Source organism: Protomyctophum parallelum (assembly GCF_964188405.1).
Source record: "Protomyctophum parallelum genome assembly, chromosome: 7".
Lineage (NCBI taxonomy): Eukaryota > Metazoa > Chordata > Actinopteri > Myctophiformes > Myctophidae > Protomyctophum > Protomyctophum parallelum.
Genome location: NC_139705.1, coordinates 35,850,043 through 35,865,729, shown reverse-complemented (window position 1 = coordinate 35,865,729; position 15,687 = coordinate 35,850,043). Strand labels below are relative to the sequence as shown.

Sequence of the window (15,687 nt, the reverse complement as noted above, 5' to 3'; positions counted from 1 at the left end):
ATTATTTATTATTTTTTATTTAGCTGATCTATAAGCTCATAATGCATCACAATGTGATATGATGTGAGCTTGTAGATCAGCTATTTCTGGATAACCGAAGTATAAAATATAGGGCTTAAAATAATGGTTAAAAATGAAATGACACCTGTATGCCATGTAAACTGTCCACTGTGGCACAATTTTAAACTGCCTAAAACCATTCTGAACAAAACCGAGGTCACATGCATTACTTTCTGAAATCCCCCATGCCCACATGCTACTGTAACTGAGTTTACATATTCCAGTCAAGGAAATAAAGGATAATTTTGAGAGCTTTTCCGCATCATCAAAGCTCACGCCCAATAAATGACTTTGGTGATATGAAACCGTGGTATTTGTATTATGGTTACTAAATAACCCAGGGAACGGGCTACTGCTAATGGCCCCAGACCCATTAGTCATTACCAAGAAAAGAAAACTACCAAACTATGTGCAATGACTTTTTCAATTGTCTTGTCTTTGTGCACTGGTTGTGACTGTTTTCCAGTCGTTGGCAATAAAGATATAGGCATGTGACCTAAATTGATTCTTTGCAAACTTGTAAAGCAATATTCCCCTTGAGTAGCCTATGCTTTGTTTAGAACTCCTCGCAATTGTTCAATAGCTCTTAGACCTAAATGAGGGGTTTTCAACCCATTTCACATCAAGGCCCATTATCTATTAAATTATTCAGCATTTGAGCCACGGACCACCATTTGATGTGATTTAGCCTTGCAGACCAAAGACTATTTTGTTGTCGTTGGATAGGATTTTGTCTACAATTCCATGCTGTATTGATGTTGGTACCATTAGGAGCGACAACATGGCATTGATGAAAATAATTGCATTTATTCTAATTGTGCATTATCTAATTGTGTAGACCGTAGACTTCTTGTAAATTAGGTAAAGCAGATGTTTAACAATTTTGTAACTCTTGAGAGCGTAAAATGAAACTGGTCCATTTGGTTTCATTTGGTTTCAAGATCTACAACCGTCCATTTGGTTACCACTTCTCCATCATTTAGCTGGGGACCATCTGGAACCCCCTCAAGGACCACTGGTTGAAAACCACTGACCTAAATGACACAGTAGACCTCATTTGACTGCACTCCCACTTTCAAGACTCAAGATTTTCTATTTGTTACATCTTACCTACAGTACTATAACTTGCGTGTGCGCAGTATTTATTTAAATAAGGCCAGGTTTGCAATGTATAAAAGTTAAAACATTCTGGCATGATATTTGTGATACACTGGCTAAAATTATAGATGCTCCCTTCCCGTTGGATCCTGAACTTTGCCTCTTAGGAAACTTCAGTGCAATCAGTGCAAATTTAGGTAGACACAAAATAAAATGTATAGGGTTAGGGTTAGGGTTAGGGTTAGGTTGCACTCAGGGTTGCTAGAAAATGTATTGCAATAACGTGGAAGTCTGACTCCCCCCCACCTATCGCAAGATGGTTCTCAGAATTGAACAGTTGTGTCCCTCTTGAGAAGATTACATATATTTTGAGAAGTTCAAGGGGTTTTGAGAATTTTTTGAAGATTTGGCAGCCCTATTTGAATTACATGGAGACTTTGTCCTTACCTGTATCAGTATTGTTATAGCTATCTCAGTCTGGATCGATTGCTTCCGGAAACAATTTTCTCTGTATAGTAGATTTGTCTCTTCTTGTTTTGTTTTGTTTAGTTTAGTATAGTTTTTATGTTTGTTTTCCACGTTTTTTGTATAATATTATTATTGTTATTATGCTTTAACTGTGTTGTCTTCTATGTATGTGGGTTTGTATGTGGGGAGGGGAGAGGGCTGTGGACGGGGTGTTCTGTGTATTTTGTGAAAATTGAAAATAAAAACAAAATATTAAAAAAGAAAAAATAAGGTCAGGTTTATTAGTATTAGTTTGATTTAAAGTACTCAGGGGCAGTAATAATTTCTCACTCTTTCTCACTCTCATTATTCAATAGCAGATGTAGTAATACACATTAAAATTGAATGTGTATTGTATTGAATGATTCAATGATGTCTGGCAGGTCTGTGCTGCTAGCCGTGGTATCAATGGCATTAGCAAGTAATCGTGACATTGCTGAAAAACTACAATTGCACATTGGTTAAAATTTGAACTCAGAGTTAAATTAACTCATTAGCTAAGCCCTTGCAATAAGGAAGTGTGGTGTATTGTGTCACTCAGAGTGATGTGGGAAGACGTTGCTTTGTCACCATCTGCTGCCTTATCACTGATTAAATGGAAATGTATCTATTGTCCCCTGTGTGTGTGCAACTGCATTTATATTGGCTGATGCAACGGAGGGTGGGGGCACATGTGCTTCACTTGCGTAACGGACAACCATGTTTAGTTTTCATTATTGTTCTATTCTATCTAGTCACGGATGGTGCATATGGCATTGTGTACGGTTCGGGACCGTATAGCCACAGTACGAGCTACAGTATGGTATACAAGGTTGTTTCCCAAACGGTGTGGACTGTAGACACAGGAGAGATTCACTCTCTTCAAGGTGTTTCGCCTCAGATGTGTGTGGTTTCGAGGTTAAGTTTGGGAATAGTTTCTGTGAGTGTGTGTTAGGTATATTAGGGGTGTGTCCCTGGGTGAAGCACCCTGGAGAGAGTGACTACTGACTTGCGGAACAGAGGATGTGCTGTCAGATAGATGGCTGTTCATGGGGTTGACCGGGGTCCCCCAGGGCTCTATTGTATTTCCCTCTACATCAAAGCTGTCAGTTAAACACTGATATTTGTGTTGTCTGCAGGGACAGGTAGAGTTGGGCGGTGTGTGTAGTGTGTGTGTGTGTGTGTGTGTGTGTGTGTGTGTGTGTGTGTGTGTGTGTGTGTGTAAGGGGATCAAAGTAAAGTAAGGTGGAAAATTGGGAGGATGTTTATTCTGTCCCTTGACGCCTACACCCCCCCCCCCCCCCCCCCCATCACACACACACACACACACACACACACACACACACACACACACACCTCTGTCCTCCAGAAACCCCCCAAAGCACCCCCCACACACACCAGCCTGCCCTATCCACCTCATTTGCATAGAGTACTTGAAAAACAGGGGGCAGGTGACACCGGCCGACAGAGGAACGAGGGACCTGGGGCTGAACACACACGTCACACACACTCACTCACTCATACACACACACTCTCTCTCTCTCTCTCTCTCTCTCTCTCTCCACACACACACACACACACACACACACGCACACCTGTCACTCAGACCAGCCCTCAAAGGTTCAGTACCCACCCAGAGAAGAGAGTCAGTGCAAGACACCAGAGAGACAGAGAGCAGCTCCCTACTGGGACCTCCTGGACAAATTCATCACACTTTAAAGTCTGCTGAGGGAGACGCATGTTGACGCCACAAAGGGAGCGAGGGCCCAGCAGGTGATAACCTGCTAACCTAGAGGACAGAGATAACGGCCGACTGCACCTCTTCACTGAACAATTAGGTAAGCTGAAACATTACTTTAAACATTTAAAGTGCCGTTGTGTAACTGCAGGTTATTCTAAACTCGTTCACTTTGTGAATCACTGCTTGGTTCCGTTTGTAGTACACTCTCAGAGTTACAAATGAAATATTACAATTGTACACTCTCAAGAGTTACAAATGAAATGTTACATTTGCACAGTCTCAGAGTTGCAAAGGTTTGAATCTGCAGTGAACTTCACCGAAGCGTTACTTTAACACTGTCACAAATGTTTGAATGAACTGTGGAGGATTTTCTGTGTAATGTGTAGACTTGGACACAGCACCATTGTTTCTGCACCGGCTGCTGTTGAGTGAGGGAAAGCAATTTCACCCATTGAGCTGTTCAACAAGTGAAGTTTGAATTTATTAGTGTCTGTGTGTGTGTGTGTGTGTGAGAGACTGTGTGTGTGCGTGCGTGTGTGCTTTAAGTTTTAACCCAGAGTGTAAACTTACTTTTTTTTAAGCTTATTTACACAACCTAAATATACCATATTGAGCCAAGCACACAGATCCAGAGCAAACAAAGGGAAAAGCTCAAGAAATGTATAGGCTTTGCAGCTGTAATGCATGAATGCATTTTATCCTCATGGACAATAAAGCCTGAAGGGGTTGCAAACGTGACAGTGAAAGCGGACCATTGTTAAGCTGTTGGGAATGATATTGGGATATTATAATACACGTATGTATTATGTTGCGTTCCTGGGAGCAGCACCTCCTTGCACTCGGCTCCGCTCTCCACTCTGTGTTGCGGTATCTCAAATGGCAGGGAGCTCAAATTACATTTACTTTTCAAATCCAGAACAGGTAGGGTGAGCAAATGAGCACACCGGTTTGGGAGCTTAAAACATACAAACAGGTGACCTCAAAGTAGTGAGTCCACCACACCTGTCTCCATGGGCAGAGTGGGGGTGGGGGGGGAAGAAAGAAAGAAAGAGTTTTCTATTTAACCAACCTGGTGACCAACCAACCTTGGACATGTCATCAGTTTTCCAAAACTTTCAAATTTTGTTTTGTTAATATAGCCTACCATCGTACAATGGAAGCATACCGTTATACTATTCTGTAGAGCTGTAGTTCCAACAGGCTGTTTTTGCCTCTGTTTTGAATACACAAATCATGGGTCTCGTGAGAGACATGGTAAATGGGTCAGTTGAACAGTTGAGTGCAGAACCAAAACACGTGCTCGCTGATAGTGATTGGAGGCGGGGGGGGGGGGGGCATATGTAGATAGCAGATCATATCCCAGACAGGCAGTGAGCAAGTTCAAACTATAACCACCAAACAGTGGCATTTAAACGTTTGGTTTGGTTTTGATTTCTGTTAACTCACGTTTTGGTTTTAAGAATTCTAGTCTGAATTGTAGTTTACTATAATAGTCCTGCTACAGAGACAAGAGGCAAAGGCCATCTCTGTGTAGTGTTGTGCTGCTCTGTCCTGGCAACAAGCGGCAGCAGCGTTTTACAGTTAATGTGTGACTATAGACTCATACCCAGGCCAGCAGCCCAACACTAACCCTGCACCTTTTAACCACTCCTTGAAAGGTTAGGGAAGGATTTCCCCTGTTGTGTAAACTGGCACTTAACGGTCTCACTTGGCATCCGGCATTCACCTAGCTGTGTCTAGAAATAATAGATTGGGACTGTTTACACAGTGTCAATAAGTGTCTGCTTTGAAATTAAATAGTTTGAGAACCAATAAGGCTCTAGACTGGAGAACCTCTTAAACTTGCGGGCCCCCGGGCAGTGGTGTAAAAGTAACTAAGTAAATTTACTTAAGTTCTTTACTTTTGAGGTATTTGTATACTTTCCAATAGTAGTATAGTATTTCCAATTTCCAGTACTTTTACTTCTACTCTACCACTACATCTCAGAGGCAAATATTGTACTTTTACTCCACTAAATGTGTGTGAAAACTGTGAAAAATGTGAAAACCTGAGTTACTATATAGTTACTTTGTAGATTTTGATATTGATTACAAAACACACAGTAACCCAATATACATTTCGGCTATTTGAAAATAGCTGATCTACAAGATCACATTGTAAGCTTGTAGATCTGCCATTTTCAAAAGATATTTATGCATTTGAAAACGTGAAAGGAGACATTCTGATTAATGAGTACTTTAAATACATTTGAATGTACTTTAAATTAAAGTACATTTTGAATTCTGGACTTTTACAGAGTATTTCTATATTGCAGTATTTTTACTGTACAACATTTGAGTACTTTCTGCGATCCCAAAGCAAAGAACGTTAATAAACAAAGAACACCTATGCATCAACAGCCCCGCCCGGTCTGGTCTTTCCAGCAGACGTCAATGTCAGTTAAACTGTCACGGAAACTAACGAAGGATGAAGCTGGGATGGCTGGAGCTAATCCCCCAGACCCCCCACACACACACACACACACACACACACACACACACACACACACACACACACACACACACACACACACACACACACACACACACACACACACACACACACACACACACAGTTACACACCACTACTTTCAGCTCATTGACTTCTGACAACTATGTATGTGTTGTTACATTGTTGCCCAATGCAGGGATGGTTGCTATGTACTTAAAGCTATCACTGGCTAACCTGCATGGCTTCAGGCTTTTGAGAACGGTTTCTACAGACCATGACCTTTCGCTGGTTTTCTGTGACTTTCTATGACTACAGGTCAACCCTGTAGAATCTGGGCGTTTTGGAGGAAAGCTTCACTTTTAATGATTGATTGAACTGGACCAGTGCTCCTCAAATTGAGGTCCGTGGACCCCCAGGGGTGAGCAGGTTCAAGGGGGTCCCCAGCAAAATGAGGATAATGTTGAACTTGTCATTGGCTAGAAGTTAACCTTATTGAATGTATTGTACATTCAACGACTGGAATTTAATTTAAACTAAATATTTTCAAATGGGGGTCTGCTGCGTAATACACATCAATAGGGGGTCTTTAACGTGAAACGGTGGAAGTATCTCAGAATCACTGCACTAGCAACACAGATTTCAAGATGACAACACTATTAAAAAGCTTTCAAGGAGTTTCAAAATGTTCACAATTATCGAAAATAGCTACAAGTATTGTTTTCAATATATATCGTACGATGGCTACCATATAGGGCTACCAGTACAGACAAATGGATGGATGGATGGATGCACACAGGGAGTGCAAGAGAGAGAGAGCTTGACAGAGGGGGTTTGACGGAGTAATGGGGCAGAGGCTGCAGCGCTATGTAGGAATGCCAAGGGTAGATGGAGCGATGGGCCTGAGAACAAGCAGGTACATTGTGTGTAGCTGGACACAGGGGCAGAGCCCCCCCCCCTCCTCCCGAGGGCACGGCGAGGAGAACACCTGTGAAATGACCACTCAACTCACCCCTGCCTACACTGTAAAAACCATGAGCGCTCAGAGCCAACAAATGGAACCAAATTGACTCAGGGTTTTATAGTGCACACACGCACAAAGGGCACCAAACATGGAATCATTTCTAATAGCGACTATAGCCCTGAACATGGTACATATAGCGTCCTGCATTACACTGTAATTTTATGTTTAATCTATATTTTACGATGGCGTAACGCCATATAGTATATACATAGCAAACCTCCAGCAAGACCAGCCGAGTGTCAAAACCTTTAACGTCTGTCACATGGCAAACACTCTGTTTGTTCTACAGTTCAACTGCCATGCTCCTTGTTGACATAATGCTAGTCTATTGTCAGAGCAAGTATTCTGAAGCGTAGTGGTTAACATTTGCTGAAAAGAAAAACAGTCCTCAAGTACAGTTTACTTTTACTTGACTCGAGCAATTTGTTATACTTCTACTCCGCTACCGAGACAAATATTGTACTTTCTACTCCTACAATTATGACAATTTTACTTTGCAGATTTAATTATTAATACTAAACATACATTAACTGATTAATGATGTATTATTATAGGTTAACACCCCCCCCCCCCTCCTATCAGCTGCAACATGAGTGATAAACACATGAGTATGTTTCGTATACTGTAAATATTTGTTGATGCCAATCATTTTGTACATTTGCTAATTTTAAACGCAGGACCTTTGGATTCTTCCACCACTGTTGAAGGGCATGCACCCTCCCTTGCTGACGTCTGAGAAAAGTAGACTTTTAAACAAAGCGACCTGTGTACTTTTCACTGCTCCTGCCCCAGATAGCGACACAGAAGTGACCAGAAACAATCTTTCAAGAGTTACTGGATGTTGAAGGTGCCCCATGGGGCTCAGGGTGGGGAGTTATTGTAGTTATTGTACCATAGTTACTGGATGTTGAAGGTGCCCGTGGGGCTCAGGGTGGGGAGTTATTGTAGTTATTGTACCATGGAGGGTACTAGGGTTGCATGGCATGAATGGAAGTCTGGCATATGCACTCGAAATGTTTTCAGAGATTAATGAATGAGCTGTATCAGGAAGGGGGAATCCTCAATAGCTGTGTAGAAGCATTATATTTCTGTTTCAAATAAAATGGGTGTTAAATAGCTCTATAGTCCGATAGCATAGCACTCGCTGAATGTTAAGTAACAGGGGTATGCAACACCTTTTGCACTAAGGTGCTGGCCGAATTAGACGCCCTGCAATCCTGATAACTTTGTAAAAAGGATGTACTAGCTGTGCCCTCTGTGTGGAGGCTAAAAATAGTCGGTGCAAAGTTCAGTAATTCAAACAGAAAAGCAAGGAAGGTGAAATGGATGGAATGTCACTGATGGTGAATCCTGAGAACTTGTCAAGCACAGTACAATCCTTAAAGTGCAATAATTCGGAGAGTTAAATAGCGTTTGTTCAGTAGCAGGCGTCTCCCTGTCTCTCCACCACTTTAGAAAACAGAAAATACATTTTCAGGATGGGATGCCAATGATTAGTATCAGGACATAGAGCTGTAAGTGGGCATGAAAACCTATAGGCTGTTTGTTTTCCAGTTCAGGTTAAACTAGAAAAAGTGCCCTTCTGGGCACAGGTCTCCACCAGGATAGGAATGTAGGACATTGCAGCTTGCCTTCATCTGGTGGTTGGATAAAAGGGCAACAAAAGTAAATCAGGATGGAGTCTGAGAAATCTGAAAGACCGGTTTCGTTGAATGGCTCTAGAGAGACTGTGTACCAATTTGCGTGATCTGTAGGTGTACTGTGCAAAAACTTGTTTTGCACAAAGCGGCCTCCTGGTGGCGCTATAACAGGGCGTTCTGGAAAGTTTGGGGCAGAGGTTCATCGTTGGCATCCAGGGAGTGTGTGTGCAAAATTTGGCATCGACCGGGTTAACGGTGGCCGAGATTAGCTGCTCACGGACACACACACACACACACACACACACACACACACACACACAGACGGACACACACACGGACGGACCGAGTGCAAAACATACTCTCCCCCCATGCCTTCGGCCTGGTGGAGACAAAAACTACAGCAGATGAAATACACGGCAGCTGCAGCTAATCAAATTAATAATGGGTGTTAGATTTAGATCTGTGCTCATGGGTGTGTCACTGTGCAATAGACAGACAGTAGTCAGCATTATTTTAATGCGGTTTGACAAACCTATCCACCGGTCGGTCCTCCCTTAAGCCAATTATAAAGATGCTCTATCACTAGCTATCACTGGTCTATAAGGTCAGTCTTATGTAGCTTGAGTCATGTTTTAAAACCCTGCTGCTGTTTTTAACCTGAACTGGAAAAAAAATATCAGTTTAGGGCTTCATGCCCCTTTAACCTTTCTATTTTTCTTCTTGCAACCCATTTAACACTGAGGATTTGCAGTTGTAATGAGAAAACGAGTACATGTCAAAACAGTCAAACTAATCTCTAATTCTCTTATTCTCTTCCCTTCAGATAACCCACACCTGGTATTTGGAGCTAGCTGGAAAGGGGAAAGGAAGGCTCATAATCAAGCAAGAGGAGCTGTGTGAGGAGCAAAGCAAGGCCCTTTGAAGATGGCGAAGGCCCCTCAGATTTGGCACATCCAGCTGGCCATGCCCCAGGAGCTGTTCGCCGGCGAGCTGGAGTGCACCATCTGCTGCAACGCGTACGACAACGTCTTCAGGACGCCCAAACTGCTGGACTGCAAGCACGCCTTTTGCCTGGAGTGCCTCTCGCGCCTCATGGCCATCTCGCTGACCGAGCAGGACGGTGGCGGGAGCTGCAAGCTCTTGTGTCCGCTCTGCCGCCACCCCACCACGCTGCCCGAGGAGGGTCCGCCGGCCCTGGCCACCAGCCGCGAGCTTCTCTGCAAGCTGCCCAGCAACCAGCAGCAGGAGCGTCCGGTCTGGCTGGAGGGCGAGAAGCTGTGCTGCAAAGACCCCGCAGCGCTGTGCATCTGTGTCAACATTGGCGCCAGCAAGGCGGGCTCCGAGGCCCCGGTCCAGACGAGGCCTCGGCCCACACACCCGTTCGACCGGCTGACCAACTGGAAAAGGCTGCTGCTCTTCATCGTGCTCATGGTGCTGCTGGTGGTCATCGTGCTGTGGCCCCTGCAGTGCATCGTCACCACGGGTAACATGCGTTGCGTGGCCCCCTACCGCCACGACGGCATCACCACCACCACCTCGATGGCGCCCGACATCACCAGGCCGCTGCCCCGAGGAGTATAAGTGTGGGGGAAAAAGATAACCAATGTCTTCCTTTCCCCCACAAAATGTATCTCCTCGCATGGTATATAGGTTTGAAAATCGTTAAAGGTTGATAAATTAACGATTTTAAAGTGTCGGGATGTGATTTCAATTGTTCTGCATAGCCTGGCTGACAGTAACTTCAACAAAGTCGTATACTGGTGTGTGTATATATCTAACTGTTGATGGAACTGACCTCCGGAAGCTGCTGTGTAGAAAGCTCCAACCCATAGGTTTGATGTCCTATCCAGGAAATGCAGGAACCCAACCCAGGTCTCCCACCTGAGAGACCATAGACGCATCCATGAGGAAATCCCTGCTTGACCAGGAGAGATATTGTGGTTATGAGTTCCAGGCACTACTTGGAACTACTACTTGTCAACCATTAGGGTTAACATAATATGCCATACAGACTGGTTAGGGGTGGGGGTAAAAAATCATACATGGATGCCAAATTCTTGCACTTTGATCAACTTCTGTGAAAACTGTACTGTGTTGTAAATACGTAGATAGAATATGTTGTAATATTCAGACAGCCACCCATCGTTCCTGTATGGTACAGTTTGTGCTCATACCTTTCCAACCCCGCACCGTGCAATATAGAGACATGACAGCAACATGATTGTTCGTCCCACAGGATTTGGCAGGTCTTTGGAATCGCCAATGAAAAATAGTAGTGACAATTGTAAAAGTGTTCGACAGTCGATAGAAAATGAAGAACCCATACAAAATGCCATGTAAATGTGCCAAGTGGGCCGAGTTACTTTGTCTCACTCGAGCGTTGCTCGATCAAAACATTTCCTTTTGGTTGTGCAACGAAGAATAAATTGGTGGTCTTATACATATTTGTACATATGATTTGAACATGTTTTGATATGCATTTTGTTTACAGGTGTTAATAAAACTAAAGAAACAAAAAGGACTATAAAAAGCTTCATTACTCGTTCATGACTGTGGCTAATTTCACTGGGTTAAAAATATGTTACTGTAACTTTATTTTTAACCTGAATAATACTAGCAGTTAACTAAAGCCTGATTTATACATAGCTGCGAGCCTGCGTGCCCAAAATAGCTGGACCGCAAGCACACCTTCTGCCTGGAGGGCCTCTCGCACCTCATGATCATGACCGAGCAGGATCTACAAACTCACAACATCACATTGCATCACAAATTCGCAACGCACTGTGAGCTTGTAGATGTGCAATCTCTTGGCACACGCCACCAGAACAAAACTACTGTATGGAAGTGATGCTCCTCGTCTAAGACATACATAAGTTGGACAACATATCGCTGCCGCCAGGCAGAAACCATATGTCCATATTTTAACTTTGTAAAATGAATGCCCTATGACTGTGATCACACTACAGTGTCACACAAAATAATCAAAAATAGCAGATCTGTTTATTTCTTGCCTTATAATCTAAACCCTTGCCTTATAATCAATTTTAAATGAATGTATCTATTCATTGATCAAGGTGCCTCTATGAATGGACATGCCTCCTACCAATACAACCTATGAACCTACTTCACTCTTTACAGGAAGTTGTATTTCTTCCCTGTGGGCAAAGGTTTACAGTGGGATTTTCCACAGGGTGAAATGGCGATGAGAAAACTGCATAATGTCTGAACATGACATTATTTGTTTGGGTGGAACCGCAATAAATAAAAGGACAATTTCCGCATCATTCACCAATCACCATGAGTCATAATTCCAAAACAACAACAAAGTAACTTCCCAGAAAGTCTTGTGTCTCGTCACACCACAAAATATACTGTCATCATGTGTCATGGGCTAGGAACAAAATCAAAAGGCAAAACCCCATTTGATGTTTTCAATTTGATACTTTTGAGATCATATTACAGTTACTTCAATGTGTATGTGTGTGTGTGTGTGTGTGTGTGTGTGTGTGTGTGTGTGTGTGTGCACGCGCACACACACACACACACACACACAGTGTACAGTGTACTTTCCGACACTGGTTGCAAACCAGGTTCAGAAATCACTAAATCAACACGACTAACATCTTAACGAGAGTCTACTTCTGGTTATCAAAGAGCATAATTCACGTATTGTTTTCATTTAGTTCCTTCATAGACCTTTATTATACTATCCAACATTTAAACCATTTGCCGCCATTTAGCAGAGTCATTGCATCAGCAGTTTTAGGACAGACTTATACTTGGTCATACAGCGGAGTCGCGTGGAAAAAAGAATAGCAGATTTACAAGCTCAGGTGCAGCGGTGTAAAAAGTACACATAGGTATCAATACCACAATGTAGAAATACAAGTAATAAGTAAAAGTTCAGAATTCAAAATTTAAATGAATAAAAGTAAAAAGAAAAAAAAAGAAAAAAATCACACCAACGTGTGAACTGAGCAGTGCAGTGTTTGTGTGAGTGACATACCGGTACATACATACACAAGTAGAGACACACACGGCCACGCTGCTCAACAGTGCCACTTTAGGTCACCCAGCGGTATTGCAGCTGTTCGTACTCAGACATACATACATACTTAGGGACAGACACACATAGCTGCGGTGAGGCCCCGCTCAAACATATTAAAGTACAGAAAGTAAAAGTGCTCATTATGCAGAATGACCCAAATAGCCGATCTAGATGCTACGCGTTGTAAGCTTGCAGATCGAGCCGTTTCGACCGAAAATCAACCGATAATTCCCAGTAGGTTACTTATTACGCCGATCTTATCTAGCCGATCGGACCTACTGCATGTAGTCTGGAGCCTACTGGCTGCGATTGGCGTTGATAACACGTTAACCGATCTTATCAGTCTACTGGACATGCTGGGAGCCTACTGGAAACGACAAGCCTCCTCATACCCTCACCTAAACATAACCGCAAGCATGTCGCAGCACGGTCCGAATATTAATGCATGTTCGCCAACCTTAATCCTGTCGTTTTCCGGGTTTTCGTTTTATCAATCGGCAGAGCATGCCCATACTCATCGAAAACAATCGTACTGATCCTAAGTGATCACTGCAGTCGAAACGGGTGTTGGAAATACTCAAATAAAGTAAAAATACCTCATATGTACTTAGATACTTTACACCACTGCTCACGTGTTGCAGTGAGACACGCTGTGAGCTTGTAGATCTGCTATTTTTCGCCTCGCAATTCCGTCGTACGACACAGGATAAATGATTAGGCGTTTGGGCAGAGCCAGTGCAATAGAGAGGGAAACAGCACAGTTCAAAACTTCAAATCAGGCATATTGCAGCCAACAGAGGGACAAGGAATAATAACAATAATGTTAACAATAATAATAAAAAAGAAACAATATCGACATCATATTCAAGTAGAATTTCAAGAGGACAAACAAAGAAAATAATTGATAAGTGATATTAATTTACACCTCCATCTCCATGTAAGCTTTCAAACGTTGCTGTGAATTTAGTCAGTGGCTTATCACTATTAATAATAGTTTCTTACAAAGTATAAAATGTGTGAACAATAGAAAAGAAAGAAAGAAAATAAGATTATGGTACAATTTGAAGATAAAATCAGAAGAAAGATGCCATATAAGATTAGCTAGTGCAGTACCAAACTACTTCCCCAGCTGACACATCCACACAGCCAACGAACGATCCAGCAGTTTTAATCACATTTTTCAAGTATTTAAGTGTCGACATTTCATCACATCATAAAAAAGAACTTGACCCATAGAGGCAAAGAAAGAAAATATCTGAATATGGCATCCACAACAAACGCAAAGAAATATGGAAAAAAATGTTTCTTCTAGGATTGGGCTGCCAGGGTGCAACGGGTAAGGGAATCCTGTCACTTCTCAAGTGTTCATAAAAACAATGCCCAAGGATATTTTGGAGCAAACAAATAACAGAAAAAGTCCTTTCGAACACCTAGTCGATCACCTAATGACAGGTGCGTAGGAGAAAAAAGCCAACCTGAAAAACAGATACCTGATGAAGGTCAGATGGACCGAAACGTTGTTCTCCATTTCATAAATGTTCCTGTAAGTAAAGACATTTACTGTGGGACATTTTCTCCACGGTTATCAAAAACAAACATAAGTGTAAAGACATACACTTCTTGACCATCTTCAATCCCTCAGCTGCGATTTATGAAAGGAAAACTCAAAAGACCAATTTATACTTGGTCAAACCTCATCACATTTTTGTCTAATTTGGTAAAGTTTGTAAAACAGTGACAGTAAAAATACAAATCGAACCAAACAGACCCTGAGGTCTGTAACTCAGAAAGTGTACAAATGGAATCAAATGGACCAGTATGGGTCCACCCGGTTCTGTTTGTACACTCTCAGTGTTAAATCAACACTGAGGATTTCCCAGTCTATATTGGGGTCCCAGAGATCAAAATAAATAAATCATTAGTCCATAGCATGGCGATATCAAACTGGGGGTGGTTGACATTAAATGGGTGAGAATCAGTGAGAGAGTGACAGTCTTTCCACTCAACATGAGGATTTATTTTCTCTAAACGTCCCACATGCTAAGAATAGTGGACAATCTGTCAGACAGTGCAGCACCACTGTGTTTCCCCGTTATCACAGCGCTGCCGACGTCAGCCCACTGTCATCAGGCCTGGATTACGGCCGTCTCATAAATTACTTTCTGGAGACAAATCTATGTTCTTTAATCTTCGGGTTGATGGCCCATCTGTCCAAGGACACAGGGAGGCAGCGGTCGGCCTTAAGCCCGATGTAGAGCAGCTATATTTAGTCGCGAGACAAACGCACAACTACGCATAAATGAGACAATGCTACTGCGCCCGGCCACAGGCCGTCATTAAGTGACCCCTCTCTTCCTTTATGTCCACACTTGTCTCCCGACAGATGTTCAACGACAGGAGGTATGGAGATGAATATGTGTGTGTGTGCGTGCAATCGTGCATGCGTCATTGCGTGTGTGTGTGTATAAATGAGACAGGACTACTGCATGTACAGTAGCTGGTTAGGTTAGTTGTGCTTTGGAACAATAGTCTATCACCTGACCGCTTTAAAAATCTATAATGATCATCAACAACTATTTAAAAAAGCCACACCAATATTACTAAAATACCGTAATACATCCAAGAGACTAATCAAAATGAGAGGGTCCACCATAACAATGAGCTTTGTGGATGTTTGCAGTGGGACCGTCTAGAAGCCATTTCTACACGGCGAGAGGCTTTTTACCACCAGAAATAAGCCAGAAATAAGCTCTTAACCTGGGGCCCTTTAGCTAAGCCTGTCAGTTGAACCAGTACAAGAGAAAAATAGATAGATTTTCTTGTTTTTGCATTGGCACAAGAGACAGAGGTTGGAAAGCCAACACACAAAACAACACAGAGACATTCTGTCTCATCTTCAAAAGAAATATTCACATTTACTCCCAGAATTATTCTTCAAAAGAAATATTCACATTTACTCCCAGAATTATAATGGAGTAAATCATAATTATAAACAGACCAAGGACTTGGTCCTCCTAGTGCCTTGTGGTACCGTAGCAGGTTACATAACTTGCCTTTGTCATCACTCAACGGCTACTATAATCATCGGCACAGCTGGACAG

General features: G+C 42.5%; 1 protein-coding gene across 1 annotated transcript; it reads left to right on the top strand.

The window, feature by feature from the left end:
- Positions 1-3,321: 3,321 nt before the first annotated feature.
- rnf223 (ring finger protein 223) lies at positions 3,322-10,119 on the top strand (the record flags this gene model as incomplete). The annotated part of the gene is made up of 2 exons (XM_083769791.1): positions 3,322-3,482; positions 9,362-10,119. The coding sequence occupies exon 2, from the start codon at positions 9,463-9,465 to the stop codon at positions 10,117-10,119; it is 657 nt and encodes a 218-aa protein (XP_083625917.1). The 5' UTR covers positions 3,322-3,482; positions 9,362-9,462.
- Positions 10,120-15,687: the final 5,568 nt, after the last annotated feature.